Here is a 17,520-nt window from a genome sequence, read left to right on the forward strand (position 1 = left end):
GCCGGCCTTGATCCACTTAATGAAAGGAGAAAGAAAGCCCGTCTAGCTTTCCTTCAATCGTTATATTTTCCAGACTTGGCATTAAACCTGAAACCCACCTAAAAAAAAATTCCTCCAAACCCTCTCGCCATAAGCACTGTCCTGCCTTATCGCCTATATTTGCCCGAACTAACATGTACAAATTCTCGTTTTTTTCCACAGACAATCGCTGACTGGAACGCCCTACCGATTGAATCGCCGTTTTTATCACCTCCCAATTGAAGTGTCTTATGCTCTACTGTTTCTTTGTATTATCAGTTCTTCACTATGAAAAATTCTTTATTGTTTTATTGTTTTTCGAACTACATAACATGTGATGCATACGACCTCTCCTGCTTGGACATGGTATTCCTGCAGTATTTCTTAAACAAATAAATAATTAAATATTTTAAATCCCCCCCCCCCCCCCCCCCCCCCTAAGGATAGGCCTACGTCAGCGAAAGTCGAGTGCAACGTGACCCCCTCCGAATGTCTACATTATACCCTTCCCGGCTATTTCGACGTGTGATGGACTTAATTGTCTCAAATTAACTAATTAGCCCACATGCACCTCCCGATTTCCCATAAGAGATCTCTCTATCTGATGCAACCATTCCTTTTCTTATAAACTCTCGTTTGGACACAATTGTGTGGACAAGCTCGTGCAAGCCTCCTGAAGAAAATGCCTGCAGCGTCAGGGTTTTTTCTGTCCGCCGGAGAGCTCGCATTCGCCATATGGCGGCGCTGTCAGATTACCCTCTAGCAGACGACACGATTGTGGCGCAGAATGCTCCTGCGACTGTCGTTGCAGCGAAAAGTAAGCTTTGTGGTGCGCTGTTTTTGGTATTGTTTCTGTGTTACGCTTAGCGTTATCATTCAACTACTGGCGGACCGATGAGTGCAGTTGCCGGGACGAATATTGAGCAAATAAAAAGCGTGGCTGTTGCGTTCCGTTTCGGATGTCCGGTGAACGAAGAAGCCCGCGGCGCTTCATTTCATGAAGTTCCTGCCAGCTTAGACCTCCAGAAAAGGTGGCTGAAGATCATTCGAAGAAGAAATTGGCAGTCAAGCACTACATCGTTTTTCTGTAGTTTGCAGCTTACGTTTCTAGCGAAATGACTTTCGTAAGGCCGACATGTGTAAAAGGATCTCATGCCAATCACCTTTAATCAGTGCCCGTCATACCGAAGGCCGGCACCACCAAAATCTCTTTACGACAGCAGCACAAAGAAGAGAAAGCATGAAGATGATTCGACGGTAGGCACAAAATTAAGATTGTCAGCAGCTTTTCGCGGCCAAAACTTTGGTGTGACGAGGCATTACGCGCTTTGAATTCACGAATATTGTGAAAGAAGGCTAGGTTGAGACGGCAAGGTCGTGACGGCAAGGCCAGCGATGCCTTGTCTAGCGTTTTAATCCGGTGACAAAACCCAGGCGCGTGCCGGAGCCGGCGCCGCGGGACGATGATGATGGTATGTACAAATGAAAGAGGAAGATCATGGCATGTACAAATTAAAGAACATCCACGGAAGGCTCACACAATCTGCCCGGGAGGTCGGAAGCGGCCAGCCTGGCCGCTCCTACCTAACCGATGCATCGCGGCGCACAAACGGTTTCAGGCGAGACATATGAACAATTTCAGTTCCACGGTGGCGTCGATCAGCTGGGGGATCAACAGGCGTAACTTTGTAGTTCACTGGAGAAGTTTGGCTTATGACCTCATAGGGACCTACGTAGCGGTGGTGGAATTTGTCACTAAGGCCAGGGGTGCGCAATGGTGTGTAAAGCAGTACTTCGTCACCAGGACGAAAAGAGACCACTCGATGTGTAGAATCATAGCGAGTTTTGCGGACTTCCTGGCACGCTGCCGTGTTGAGGCGGGCAAGATGACGGCATCTGGCCACACGAGATAAAAAATGGGTAGGTACTGATGTGGAGTAGTCGGGCGTCGAGAATTGTAGTGGGAGGACGGCCGTAAACAAGGAAAAATGGAGAGTAACCGGTAGTTCGCTGTACTGCTGTATTATAGGCGAATGTGACGAATGGTAGAATAGTGTCCCAATTTCGATGATCTGGTGTGATGTACATTGATATCATGTCCGACAAGGTGCGATGAAATCGCTCAGTCAGACCGTTAGTCTGGGGATGGTAGCTTGAGGTTGTCTTATGAAGGGTGGATGAGGCGTGAAGAACTTCGGCAACGACTTTCGATAAGAAGGCTGTACCGCGGTCACTTAGGAGCACCCGAGGAGCGCCATGACGCAATACAATTGATCGCAAAAAGAAATTTGCTACTTCTTCAGCGGAACCAGTCGGTACAGGTGCTGTCTCAGCGTAGCGTGTGAGGTGGTCGACAGCTGTTATAATCCAATGGTTACCCCCATAGGAGAGAGGTAGGGGACCATATAAGTCGATGCCGACTACGTCGAATGGCGTGGTGGGACAAGGAAGAGGTTGTAGAAGGCCAGCGGGCGAAGAAGTCAGCCGTTTGCGACGTTGGCACAGAGGGCAGGATGCGACGTATTTGGCAACGGTGGAAGATATGCCAGGCCAAAAGAATCGTTTTCTCACGCGGTCGTAGGTTTTGTCAAAACCAAGGTGACCTGCAGTAGCGTCATCGTGGAGAGCCGCCAGTATACGTGGGCGAAGCACACGCGGCGCGACTGGGATCCAGCGAGTTCCATCAGGGCAATACACGTAGCGGAGTAAGATGCCATCTTCGAGCTTGAAATTGCGAAGCTGTCGGCGAAGCCTAGCATTGGGAGGGTCCGAAGTGCCGATAAGGCGGTCGATGATAGGACGGCAGTAGGCATCGGCTAATTGCTGTGAGCGGAGAGCGTGCTTGTTCTCAGAGTCGTCAAAACAAACGGTTGGGATATAAGTCGGGCAAAGAGGTGGTCGGCTCTGGTCAGAGGTGGAAATGAATTGGGAAGAAAAGCAGCAAGTGGATTCCGAAAGGAGACAGCGAGAGAGAGCGTCGGCGTCTTGGTGTTGGCGACCAGATATATAAGTGACGTCGAAATGGTATTCTTGCAGGCGTAGAATCCAGCGGCCAAGTCGGCCTGTCAAATTTTTGAGTGAAGACAACCAGCAAAGAGCATGGTGGTCGGTCACAACTGTGAAGTGCCGACCGTATAGGTAAGGGCGAAATTTTTGGACAGCCCAGACGACAGCAAGACACTCCTGCTCGGTAATGGTGTAGTTTTTCTCAGCTGGAGTGAGAGTCCGACTGGCAAAGGCAATCACTTTCTCACGCGATGTTGCATCACGCTGCAGAAGTACAGCGCCAAGACCGTGACCACTGGCATCGGTGTGCAGGATAGTTGGAGCGCTGTCACTGAAGTGGCCAAGAACAGGATCTGATGTGAGGGCGTGCTTGAGGTCATTAAAAGCAGTTTCGCACTGCTCAGTCCACACGAAAGGGCTGCGTGCTTTTAGTAGCTCATGAAGTGGTGCAGCAATAGTTGCAAAATGCCTTATAAAACGCCGGAAATAGGACGCGAGGCCGAGGAAACTGCGCAAATCTGTAGTCCGCTGTGGACGAGCAAAGTTCAAGACCGCGAATATTTTTTCAGGATCTGGGCGAATGCCGTCATGGCTGACCAGATGTCCCAATATTCTAATTTCCTTCTGTGCAAAGTGGCACTTCTTGGTGTTGAGCTGAAGGCCTGCCGAAGCGAGACAGGTGAGGACTTCATTCAGGCGCGTGAGATGGTCATTAAAGGTTGCCGAAAAGATAACAATGTCGTCCAAGTAACACAAACAGGTTCTCCATTTTAGGCCACGAAGTACAGTGTCGATCATTCTTTCAAATGCCGCTGGTGCGTTACAAAGTCCAAAAGGCATAACATTAAATTCGTAAAGGTCATCGGGTGTTGCGAAAGCGGTTTTTTCTTTGTCGTCCTCGTGCATAGGTATTTGCCAATAACCTGAGCGAAGGTCCAAGGTCGAGAAATATTCGGAGCCTTGGAGGGAGTCAAGGGCGTCATCAATTCGCGGCATCGGATACACATCTTTGCGGGTAATTTTGTTGAGTGCGCGGTAATCAACACAAAAGCGTACCGAGCCGTCCTTTTTTTTAACTAGCACTACTGGGGAGGACCATGGGCTTGTTGAAGGACGAATTATATTGCGATGGAGCATGTCATTTACATTTTCTTCAATTACTTTTCGTTCAGAGAGGGAAACCCGATAAGGCCGTCGTCGAATGATAGAGTTACCTTCAGTAATGATGCGATGGTGCGCAACACTAGTCCGTCGCAGAGGTGTGGAAGTGGCATCAAAAATGGCTTGGTGGTGTCGAAGCAATGTCAGCAGTTCTTGGCGTTGGTTCGGCGGGAGTTTAGGATTAATAGTCTTTGCGAGAACAGAAAGAGAGACGTCTGACGAAACACGTTGCTGAGGCAGAGGGGCGGTGAGCACCATCAGGGAAAAAGGTTGAACATCCACCATACAATTCAGAGAAGTTCCTTTTGGGAGCACGAGGGATTCACGTGAAGTGTTAGTGGCCACTACTGTCGCTGAGCCGTTGTGGAACCGGACAAGACTTGACGGGAAGGCGATGCCGCGTGGAAGATGACTATATGATGGTGCAATGAGTACGTCCCCGTCAGTGATGTGGTCAGAAACAACAGTAAGCAGTTTTTCGCACTGAGGAGGCAAAACAGTATCAGCGGCGGCAACGAGGGGATGATGTCGTTCAGAAAAGTCAGATGAAAAATCGCTGTCTGTCATATGGATAACACGGTCACCACAAGAAATTAACGCTGAAGCGGTTGACAAAAAATCCCATCCGAAAATCATGAGATGCGCACAAGGTGAGAGCACAGCAAACTGCACATGATGGCGGATGCTGTCGATAACAACTCGTACGGTGCACTTCGCTGAAGGGCGCAAAGGGACGTCATTGGCTCTACGGAGTTCAGGCCCATCATATGGGGTTGTCACTTTTCGCAAACGGTAGCACAAATCAGCGTGAATGACAGAAATTGCAGCCCCTGTATCAATCAAAGCTTCAACCGGTAAACCTTCAGCGATAACAGCAATCACGTTATACGGGCGATCAGGAGGACTTTTAGTAAGTTCGCAGAGTGCTGTTCGACCTCCGGAAACTGCAACACTTAGTTTTCCGGATGGCGGACAGGGACAGCGGTTGCGGGACGGAGAGGGGAAACTGAGCGGCGGTATTGGGATGTGGACCGGCGTCGGGATATATGGTTCCCACGAGGCTCAGAGGAAGATACTGGAGGTGGGGAGGATCGTCGAGGTGGGCTTGGAATAGACCGGCGTTGATAATATGAGGTTGAAGGCATGTCGCATTCGAAGGTGTCGTAACCACGGCGCTCGTTCTGAAGGCGGCGACGACAGAAGCGGGATATATGTCCTCTAATACCACAGTAATAGCAGACTGGTCGGGGGGGACGCCAAGGCGCGTAATTGGGTTGTGTAGGTTGAGCCATCGCCATTGCATTGACGTGATTGTATGTTGGTGCTGGTTGGGGCGGGGGAACCAAAGAAGGGGGGATGCAGCGACGTGCGCGTAGGTCGGCGCTGGGCGGATTGCAGAAGGTTCGGATGTCATAGGGCGGCTGATGGTAGCTAACTCTTCTTTAATCATGTGACGGAGAACGGCGTCATTAGGAGGTGCGGAAGAATGATCGCACCCATGTCGACAGAAAGGATTGAGGGCTTGAAGATCCTCGCGGATGATTGCTCGAATCATTGCCCGCAGATCAAGGTCAGCAGAGGTCGGACCAGTTGCGAAGCCGGGCTGTAATCGAGAGGACTGCAGCTGGTCGAGGCGTTGACAGGTCGTAATAATTGAATCAACACTTGAAGGATTCTGGGCAACTAAGGTGTGATATGCCATAGCATTGATCCCTTTTAAGACGTGGTGCACACGCTCAGGTTCCGTCATGGTGGGACTAATGCGCCGACAAAGTGCAAGAACAGCCTCTATGTAAGACGCATATGATTCATCGGGACCAATTGAAGGCGGGAAGCGAGCTTGTTTCTCGCGATCTCAGTCCGAACTGCCGGGTCGGCGAAGTATTGGCGGAATTGCTGTTTGAAAGTGGTCCAGTTAGTAGTGTGGGGTTCGCGATTAATGAACCAGTTTCTGGCGACCTCAATTAGATAGAACGAAACGTTGAGGAATTTTAAAGCATCGTCCCGCCGGTTATAGGCACTGCAGCGTTCATATGTGTCAAGCCAGTCATCCACGTCTTCGTCACGACGACCAGCGAACAGCGGTGGGTCGCGTTGACGTGTGGGCAGAGTCGGAGGCATCGGTGCAGCTGAGGTAGAGGGTCCGGCCGGGTCGGGATTGCTCTCGGTGGACATAATTATGGTGGTAGTTGCCAAACGGCGGCCGGAACGTAGCTCCAGCAAGAGGCAGCAAGGGGATCGAATTCGACCTCCACCACTTGTGAAAGAAGGCTAGGTTGAGACGGCAAGGTCGTGACGGCAAGGCCAGCGATGCCTTGTCTAGCGTTTTAATCCGGTGACAAAACCCAGGCGCGTGCCGGAGCCGGCGCCGAGGGACGATGATGATGGTATGTACAAATGAAAGAGGAAGATAATGGCATGTGCAAATTAAAGAACATCCACGGAAGGCTCACAATATGAATTAAGACTGAAGCGCACCTACGCGTGCAAAAAAAAAAAAAAATAATAATAATAATACAGAGAGAGAGAGGTGAAACCTACACCTTAAATTGTGACCCACTTCAAGCACAATTAGGTCAGGAACATCAGAAATTGGTCGTCCTGTTTGTTGCTTATCAAAGCGTTTGCTTGCTTGCAAGCTTCTTAATTGTTAAGCGGAAAAACTAGATCAATACCTGGAGTGTCTTAACGTCGTTGTACGAGTGTGCGTCTCGCAGAGACCTCGTGAGCTGTGTTTATTCCGAAAATAATAAAACACAGGCAAATGGCTTTATTTTAGGTAAGTAAACGTTCTATTTATTAAGGAGGTACCTTCCGACGAAATCTCGCCAGAAAAAAGGACCTCGTACGCCGCAGGTTAGCTGCTCTCCAAGATCTGCTTCGCCCGTTAGAAATATCTTTCACAACGCTCCGCCTCTTGGTTCTAATACACATACACCACTGCACTGTCAATGCAGTCAGCTTACCTTCGCTACATCCCAGGCTTCCATCGATTGCACGCCGTGCAGCTCTTCTTTTCCACGGGTCACCTAGCTGAACTTGAGAGCTCAGGTAATTCCGGATTATAGCATAGATTTTTCGACTTTTGTTGTCATGAATTATTTGCCTTCTTTAACTGCTTCTCCGTATTAATTGACTTCTAGTAATTTGCAAAATTACAACACATCCATGCACCATGCATGCAGTTTAAATACCTATTTTGAGGCATTTCTAGCCGTTTGAAGTACTTCCTAAAATATAAGACGTTTCTAACGTGCCCTCTTCGTAAACTGCCCATACTATTCTCTTCAGGCCACAGGCAGAAGGTACCAACGACATGGTCACACCAGTCAAAGGTAGCACAGTACGCGTTTTTAAACCCGAAACCGAAACTGATGGCCATTTTTAGCACAATGTAACATCGTAACATCACTTTCTATACATTGAGGTATTCAAAATACATTTCACATCTTCAAAAACCAAAATTTAGAGCCTCGAATTTCTCAAAAAGGAATAAAACGGCAGGATAGAGCGCCACGCACCATAGTATAATCAGTATAGTCTTCCAGCCATTACAACCGAAACTGGATGGATGGATAGATGGATGGAATATAGGAGGACAGTGATTGCGCCTGCATCAACTTCCGGATGGATACCATTACATTCGAGTATAAGGTCAATTGCTTCACTGGAATTACCACATACAGCACATGCGTCATCTCCATTGTTAAATTTCTTTTTGTAGCTGCGTGTTCTAAGGCATCCTGATCTAGCTTCAAAAAGTAGGGCACCGCCTCTTGAGTTATCAAAGAAATCTTCCTTCCTGATCTGCATTTTCCACTTTCGGTATAATTCCACACACTGTTTCTTTTCCATCGAATTTATCCAATTTTTACCTTCTGTGTTTTCCACCTGTTGCTATAATGCTCTTTATTTCTCCGTCCTTGTGACTAGCATACTTACTAGTTAGTTCCCTAGTTCTTTTCCTCCATTGTGAGTCAACGCTTTTTAAGTACAGGTATTTAAATACTTTAGCTGCCCATCTGTTACTGTCCAATTTCCTCAGGCGTTCCTCATGTAATATTTTACTCTGAGCTTCCGGTACTTCGAAAGATGCCCAGCCCATATCTCCCTGTACCGCCTCATTTGTAGTTTTGCCGTGGGCACCTAGTGCTAATCGTCCAACGGATCTCTGATTTATTTCTAATGTCGACTGTACCTCTGATTTTAGGCACAAAACCGTATTTCCGAAAGTAAGTCCGGGTACCATAATTCCTTTCCAAATACCCCTCAAAACCTCATACCTATTGTATCCCCACAATGCCTCATGCTTCATTATCCCGGCATTCCTTCGCCCTTTGGCCTTAAGTGATTGCTCATGCTTTCCAATGTATGCCAATCCTTCGTTTACCCACACCCCCAGATATTTATATTCTGCTACTCTAGGTATTTCGGCCTTGTATTTTAAGACCCTGATCAGCTGAGCCGTTGAAAATCATCAGACCCGACTTAACTGCGCTGAAACTGAAGCCTAGAGCGTCCCCTTCGTCTCCGCAATACTTAACTCGAGTTTGCAATTCTTCCAGACTCTCAGCTAGCGGCACAATATCTGAGGGTCATCTTTGAGCGCCGCGTAGCGGCCAGCCCGTGTAACCGTGTAACGTCGCGGCTATCGGTGTGAGATGCCATTGAAATCGAGGGGACGCTTCAGGCATGTTCCAAGGTCAATGTACATGTTCTTCAGGAGCATTTCAGGAGGCATTGGCGCATTGGCTCGTGATGACACGAAACCGCAAAAATAGCCGTGCACTCTTTAAAACCACGAGCAAAATATATCTGTCGGATACTACTGCGCCTACCCTGTTTCGGGGTTTCTCACTGAGGCCGCCATGTAGCGAGGAATAGTTTGGAGCAGCATGGTCTGGAGCAATTTTACTAGGTCTGGAGCAGCGTTGCATGCCCATCTCTGAAATGCTCCATATCTGAAACATTCGAGAAAACGGACAAACGAACGGCCATCGGCTGGCCATAAAAATGTTCTTCCGCGCTCTACTTTCGCCTTCACATCGTTTGTCGATCGCAGCGACCACACACAACAAAGCAGGCGTTTCGACGGGCGAGAACCATACGAAGGAAGAAAAATTTCTGTGGCCACAGTTCCTGGGCAAAATAAAGAACAAGCCACACGATCCTTTACAGAGTTTCAAGGCTTCAAAGGGCCTCCTCACACACAACACGCATCTTCATGCAAGCCTAACAAGTACAAGCAGCGATGAATTCAGGACACAGCGAGGATTGGTGCAGGATTTTCCAAGGTATATCTACCTTGGATTTTCTTCCCATGTAGATCTCACAGTTTCAACTGGAGAAAGCATTGAAGCAATTGAAGGACTTAAGGTAACGGCAACGCCACGGTGGGCAACGCTCGTTCCGCACGAATTACAATTTTAGTGCTGCCACCTACAAAATATTTCTAAACAAATGCACTAAGTCATTAATTAAAATTATGCAAAATAAGTAAGTTGAATATTATTATATGTTTACACATAATTTTTTTGAATTATATGTTATGTATTACGAGCGCCGCAATGACGTTTTTTTTATAGAATATATGTCCAGGGCTAGCCGTTATCTGTGCCCAACCATACAGGCGCTAGTGTTTCGGTTCCCGTGTATTTTGATATTATGCGTCTTCCCCGTTGTGATGTGAATCTTTTGAGGGTCCTCTATTTATTCGGTAGCTATGAAACCTTCTATTAGGATAGCGGACTATCGGCGAACATTTGTCTCTTAGGCTAAGGTCACCGTATACATCGTTGATACACCCACCGTGGGATTGGCCACTGATCATTTTCAATAGACCTTTCGAACTAAGCTTCTTCGCTGGCTGTATGAATAATGTACTGAAGCTAGTCCTGTTATGCCTTAAAAATGGTAAGTACTCTTACGGTCTCTAGTGATGACGAGTGCTGTACTTGCAACCTAACGACTGAGCAGGCTTGCGCAGCTCGGGAGTTTCGTTTTCGCGGTAACCTTGTTCCAAGTAGGCACTCAGTGGAAAATCTGGCGCTTGTGGTGTACATTTTTTTATTAGCAGCTTAAAACCTTATTCTAATCTCCTTATTTTTCTGCTTATAGCGCCTAGCAACTGTAGTGGTTCTAGCGAGATACGAGTTAATGTAACGGCCTTTTCTCGTGTTCCTGAAAAACGGTTTCGATTAGGACGCATGCCGAAAGTTGCTTCGGCACAAAGTATTGCATGTGATGTGCTCTTGCTTGACCTGCCAGCTTGAGCGCGTCGAACAATGTAGAAGTTCATTTAACTGTGACGAGCGTTTTGTTTGAAGCGGTGACCTTTGGAATGCATCATGTGGCTAACGATGCTTAGGTGCCACCTTTCAAACTTGAAACTGTTGGTTGGCAAAAAGGAGGAAAAATGCGCGCTGTGTTAGACAGACAGCAATCGTGCTGCGTTCCGCAGTCACCTTTTTGTTTGTTTTTTTCTTCTGTCATACATTTGGGCCGGTGTAATGTTCACAGCCAGGGACTCTGAAGGCGTCGATTGTTGAGTCAACGCACTGCAGGGCGAGGGTTTAGGTTACTAGAGCGTCTCGATTGTCATGTCACGCGTCTAGATATGAGTGTGTTTTCTGTCGCGCTTTCGCAAACTCGAGTGTGATGCCAGAATTGCTTATTAAATTCTTCTCCTATCACGGATTACAGAAAAAAAAAAAATAGAAGTCTTGTTTCTTAGTTGTCTTTTGCCAGCATGTAATTTGTGGCCGGTCGCATGTGGCCCAGATGGCCTGCGAGTTGAAGGCTTATGAAAGAGTAGAACTTAAAATTCTCAGAGGTTCTAAGACTTCCATGTAAGCATCCATGTCATTTTATCATAGTTGTGCGCATGTAGTTGGCAATTTATTAAGAATGTCAATTAATGGCAGGCCATAGTTTTTTGTGCTGAATGTTTGTCTCACAGAACTGTATGTGTTACAAGTGTGCCTAATTGATGTGGTTGTCATGGTTTTGTTCTATTAGTTTTTCATAATTTGAACTCAAAGGGGGGCCAAAAATTTGAAATGCTTATTTAAAGCACTTGATTGATAGTACGCAGAAATGTGGCGTAACAAACACAATCACATGAGAAGAAACACAACACAGGCGCACATGTAATTGCATTTGTTGCGCCACATTTCTGGATACTATGCAGCACCAACATGCCCCTCAAGCTGTTATTTTGAGATCACTTGATTGATTTTGATGGTGCCAAAGTGCAAGACAAAAAGTTCAAGTTAAGGGAAGTAGCAAGAGTGCACTGTGTTTTATTGAATCAAAAGTTGCTGTGTTTGAGCGTAAACAGCATGCTCACATAACTTGCGCTAGTGTCTAGTATATACAGGGCAACCCATTTCTTTGGTTGGATAGAACGGGTTGAAGTGCAGGTCTCTAATGCAGCTTTATGATGTAGTGAACCACTGTACTGAAATCAGCCTTTAAGTACAGACAATTATTAAATTTATCACTTGGACTGTGAGGGAGGTTCTTGCTGAGGTTAAGTGGGGCTGCTCACAATTATTTCGCACATCTGCATGTGGTGAGGCCAGCTCATTGTTTTGCTTGGTAATATTTTGGAGCTTTTGGTTCCTAAAACAGCAGTGCGAAAGATTTCTCATTCTTGTGGAAAAAGGCAGTATCAAGTGCTTTCCACAAGTCACATGGAGTTTTTGTCTTGCTTATTTTTTTCCCTCTTTACATTTCGTTGGCATGGCCTTCCAGTATAGTAATGAGTTAGTGTAAAATGTTGGAAAACTAATTCAAGTAGAGTTGGCCATGTTTCATTGGAGGTTGCAGCCTAACCATGTCGTTCTTCCTAGCATTTATTGGAGATTTAGGGAAGTGCTAATTAAAATGAGCACTGCCGTCAATATTTATGTGGCCTGTAGGTATCTATTTGTTTAACTAACATTTAGTACTTTTCATAATTGCAGGTGACTTCGTCACACTTCACAAATGCATGTTATGTGTGCTGTTAGGTGCTGGTATATCATGTTACCACTCTGTTATCTCTGTGGTCCAATGTCTGTGCTCTCAAAGTGTACTGCCTTCTGTAATTTGTAATGCTAAATTTGTGCTTTTTATTTTGTGTGATGCTTTCTAGTTTCAGTAAAAGTATATTCAGCTGCATTGTTGTGCATGCTCTTTTCTTTTTTTTATTTAAGATGTAAAGTCATGATTTTGTTTGATGGCAATTTTTCATTGCAGTGTAACATTTACTTTATAAATATGCATTACTTGCTTACAAATTTGCTTACTAGAGTGTATTGCTACCTCTTACGCTTTAAGGCCTTCTTAGCTGATTTTTAACGTTCACGCACATGCGCTAAATGGCTAAGTAGCATCCATGTAGTTACAGCACCCCTAAATATTACTGAAAAGAATCAGTTTAAAAAACAAACATTATTTATTATAACTGAAGCACTGTACAAATTCTTGCTATAAGTATAGTGTGGGAAGTATGCACTGTGCATACGTTTTTTTTTTTGTCTCTTGGCACTCCACAAAAGGAGAGGCCTTTTATACAAGGATAGTGCAAGATAGCCAAGGGCAACGAAATACATTTATGTATTTGCTTCTCTTTGCACCAGTAATAGTGGTCCGGAGGAGCAAGCTTTCTTTTTATTTGGGAGTGTACAGCAACACATTGCAGAGCAGCACAAGTTTACACTGTTCAGTCTCTACAGCTGCAATCCACAATACAATTCTGGTGTTTTCCATGAAAATCACTGAAAGATATTACCCATAATATCAGCTGTGATATTTATATAATATTGCAAATTGCATGATGTTTGCGCCTCTCTTACAGTAGCGAAGAATTTTATTTTTCAGTGTGCACATTTGTTGGTATTTTGTCTGCTTGCTATTAGTGCATGCTGTGATGCTGTTTGCTTCTGTTTTTCATTTTTGCTTTGGGGGCGTGATGATTACTGCAGTCACACACTCCCTTACTCCAGAGGGTGTGCATATGTTAGATGTAAAAAGAAAGTTCTATGGGACATTCCTGACTGCCCTGTTCATATGTGCCACTCCTGGTCTACTTTTGTTAGATTTACGCTCGTGTCATTGCTGATGTACTTCATCTTCTTATAAATTGTAAATTGGTTTATAGGAAAGGAAAGGCGCAGTATCTGTCACACATCTTGGTGGACACCTGAACCGTGCTGTGAGGGAAGGGAGGAAGGTGAGAGTGAAAAAAGAGGAAAAGAGGTGCCATAGGGGAGGGCTATGGAATAATATCGACCACCTAAGGATCTTTAACGTGCACTGATATCACACTGCACATGGATACCTTTGCATTCAGCCTTCATTGAAATGCAGCCACTGCGTTCGGGTTTGAATCTGGATTCTTCGGTTCAGTAGCTGAGCCTCTTTACCACTGAGCTGCCACAATGGGTACTTCATCTTTTTTTCTCTCTCTTTCTTTCTTTTTTTGTGGCATCCCGTTCCTGATGATATGCTTACCTCAATTTTTGCACTACCATCGTACAGCCTTCATGCATGTCACGCTTGCATTCTGGCATCATCCACTGAGGTTCACACTGCTGTTGCTGTAATTCGTTTTGACACTTGTAAAGTGTACAACTTCAGCTTTGTGAACTGCAGATGCAAGCTTGACTGTATATTCGTAAACTGTTTTCCTTTCATACTGCAGGTGGGTATACACCTGTAAAAACCTTCTTTCCCTTGCCTATCTGAACACAACTGTGCCTTCACCTCTTAGTTACTGGATTTATCCTGTTTCTGACTTACTGATGGGCTGTATCTAATGCATGACTTCTGGCAACCATCATTCATGACTTATACAGAATGAATATTTTTTAGTTGTACTTGCTTACGTAGAAAGTGCCCTAGTCTCTTTTCCAAGTCTCAGGGCAGGATTCACCAGAAGTTAATTATTAATTTATAAAAGGATTTTTAATAACGGGATGTTGGTTTTTTAAACTGCCATACATTGCTCTGAAGAGTGCCGCGACATCATAAAGCAGGTGCAGAAACCATGAGGTGCACATGCTCAGTTATCATAGCAGTAGGTGATGTGTGAATGCATTGAATATGCAAACATATTGAAGTTTCTCCATTATTTGAGCTTCCATAATTAGCATGAGATGCACAACTGCAGAGTAGTGACATCTCAATAGGCACCTTTATTTGCGAAGTCAAAGTGAAAGCCACTGTGGAGAAAAACTTGAGAATAAACGTGTACGAATTATTTAGTAGTAGGTCATTCCGATGTTCTGTTATGAGCAGTTCCATACATTCCAAACAGCCCAAGCGGCTGTTGTTTCACCTTTTGCACACATATCATTTTAAGCAGAAAAGGCTGAAAGCTGCAGTTTTAATGTCAGCAACAGTTTCATGTTGTTATCATTAGAAAGTAAAGTGGGTACATTCTATGTCTGTGTTTACCTACGTAATCTGTTTTCAAGTCATATAAGCTTAGGTATTTAGTACTTTTGGGTAATTGCAGCAAAGTGTAAGACATTTGTCTCTTGGTTATATTTAGCATTTTGAATGCACCTGAAGGTATCACTTTTGCATAGTTTTCTCTATCTGCCCTTCCGCGGTGATTCAGTGGTTAGGGCACTTGACTGCTGATCCCAAGGACATGGGCTTGACCTTGCTTGCGGCAGCCAGTTTTCTACGAAGGCGGAAAGTAAGGTTATTGTGTACTGTGAGTGATGTCAGTGTAGATTAAGGTGGTCGAAATTTTGGAAGCCCTCCAATACAACGTCCCTCATAACCTGATTTGTTTTGGGGCATTAAGCACTATTAATCATAACCCAAACCAGGTTTTCTCTTATTCACTTAGTGTCTGGTTGATGATGTCATTTCCAGTGTCTTAGTCAACAAATAAATGTAATATTTTGTGTACAGAGTTATATGAATATACATCCTTAGCATAAATATCCATTTAGCACTTTGTACATGAATATGCAGACCTCAGCTCAAAAATCGTTTCTTAATCTCCCATAAGATCACAAACCAGAAGGTTAATGATTGAGCAAGTTTCTGGCAGAAGACATTCAGCAAGTCTTGCGTTTGTGTCGTTATAATCGTAGCCACATTCAGTAGAATTTTAAAATGATTTTTTGTACTTGTAGCTGTTCATTTAAATAAGTAGTCATGTTATCTGGCATGCTGCCTATTTGGAATGTTGAGATTTTATGTAAAAGTGTTTCACTGAATGGTTGAGGGCTGTTGTTACGCATTTTTTTATGTTAATGGATGCATCCCCATTTAAAGTATGTAACATTGCAGGCTGTCTAAGTAATTGGATATTGGATAAGTTATTGGACAAGTGGTGCATTCAACGGCTGTTACTTCATCTAGACGTGAATTTTTAAAAAAAGTTTACTTTATGACAGGTTGCTGGGTCTGCAACTCATGGCATTGTTACCTGTATTGGGTTGTTTCGCTATCTTACTGGCTGTGTTCTTGAAAGCCTGTTGCATCTGCATTTCTCCTGCAGATTTTGACTGTTTTTGAGGGGGCCCCTGGCACAGCCCCGGTGCAAAGCAAGAGCATCCAATGGCCACTGGAACGGAGTTTGAGACTGCGGACCTAGACTCCGTCATCAATGTCATTGGACTCACACCGAGTGACCCTCTTGACACCTTTGTTGGTACGTTAGCTCTGCATGTAGCTCTGCAGCTAGTGGCGTGTCATAATTTGTACTTGAAGGGACACTGAAGTGAATTTCAGTTAAGGCTGCATTTGGCAGAATTAGCTGCATGAGACACTGTTGATGAATTCAGCCATGCTTGAGAGCTTTAATTTATTTAACAAATGTGGAAGTAAAAAAAAAAAATTACGGCCAATTTGTATAGCTAATTGAATGCAAAGTAGGTGCACTAGAACTACTTAGTCTTGCCATACTTTTCTATGCATTTTTACACTGTCGAAGAGCAAAGAAGTGCTCTTGAAGACGAGTGCCCATTAAGCACAGAGGTGAGGACAAGCTGCTTAGCAATGTGGCAAGCAGCAGGGAGCTGAGGTTTTCGGAGAACTGCATGAATGCGTCTGCTGTCCATGAAGGCTAAGGGGAGAGGGGCCAAAGTTGAGGGCATGCGAGTGGCATGCAACTGTTCTCTCCGAAGTTACATGTGCTTGTACAGCACTCCCCAATGATGGCTGCAAATGTGGTACATGCCACTCTCTCATTGGCTGCAGTTGTGCGGCCACTCCACCTCCTCATTGACTAAGCCACATGATGTGCACATCAACACCTTCTCTTTCGTGCCTCATTCTGATGGAGGGACAGAGGGCAACATTGGACAGACATAGGCATTGCGGCTAGTAGTGCTACACACTAAAAATTATAGTGGCACTGGCTTTTGCATGGCATAAAAACGGCTCGCATTTCATTCTCGCCTTGTTGACTGAGCCGGTGTCCATGCCGTTATCTCAACCAGTGACCATGTTGGGCTGTACAGATGGCTTCTGTTACAAGTATTGCCTTTGGAAAGGTGTCATTGTAAAGCTGAATGAAATTTCTCATCTAGAAATGCATCTCAGTATGTATGAAAGGCCACGCAGTGCATAAATTTGCCTTTTGAATCCATTGAAACACATTCATCTTGAGTGTTTTTTTAAAGATGTTATGTTTGTTTGTGTTTCTTTGTGTTTGTTTCTCTTTAAAAAGAACATTGCTGTGCAGTCTGCACTTAAAGCGTCGGAGAAGGCAGGACGAGGGGTAAGACACGGACAAGTGCTTGTCTATGTCTTGCCATTCATCCTGCCTTCTTTTTGAAACTATTTCTTTTTAAATATGAGTGACCAACATGACCAATTTTGTTCTCCTCAGTAGCATTTTGTTGCTGGGTGTAAAAATTAAGAGTGAGAGTAACAGCATTATATATTCTCTTTGAATTCTTACAGCTGTATAGCTGAGCAAGCACAAAGGCTCGCCTGTTGCTAGGGCATGAAGAGTGTATCATGCTTAACTTGGGTGGGTAGATATGTAGACGTATTGGTAAAACTTCAGGGGACTAACATCGCAGCAAACTAAAACCCTTGTATGCTGCAGTTTTAGTCTCCTGATCATGCTTAAGTATTTTGACCCACGTGGAAAGCTTATGAAAACAAACCTTGTGCAAAATTAGTTATCCTTTTTCAAAAGTTCCTTGATTGTAAGGCTCTTTTGGGGCAGAGTGCAGCTTGTATAATATTCCCAGCATTGCAAATATCTCGAGAAAGGGAGAAGCAACTTTCTTTTCATACCTTCAGAGCTTAGAATTAGGAGTGATGGGGCTGGATACTCGCTGTGTGTCGCAGCAGCATATTCAGTGGCCTTAGTTG

The 17,520-nt window shown here is 44.8% G+C and overlaps 1 protein-coding gene across 2 annotated transcripts in view; it reads left to right on the forward strand.

Moving 5' to 3' along the window:
* Positions 1 to 9,791: 9,791 nt before the first annotated feature.
* Positions 9,792 to 17,520, forward strand: part of LOC146204093 (transmembrane protein 170A) — a 43,114-nt gene continuing 35,385 nt past the window's right edge. Inside the window, exons 1-3 of one of the 2 annotated variants that reach the window (XM_084589092.1) lie at positions 9,792 to 10,098; positions 13,331 to 13,402; positions 15,692 to 15,844. In XM_084589092.1, the coding sequence (XP_084445218.1) occupies positions 15,751 to 15,844 (94 nt within the window). In that variant the 5' untranslated portion in view covers positions 9,792 to 10,098; positions 13,331 to 13,402; positions 15,692 to 15,750. The remainder of the gene's footprint in view (positions 10,099 to 13,330; positions 13,403 to 15,691; positions 15,845 to 17,520) is intronic. The other variant, XM_084589091.1, reaches the window with a different exon arrangement.

Source organism: Amblyomma maculatum, chromosome 1 (assembly GCF_055883805.1).
Source record: "Amblyomma maculatum isolate TAMU_Amacu chromosome 1, ASM5588380v1, whole genome shotgun sequence".
Lineage (NCBI taxonomy): Eukaryota > Metazoa > Arthropoda > Arachnida > Ixodida > Ixodidae > Amblyomma > Amblyomma maculatum.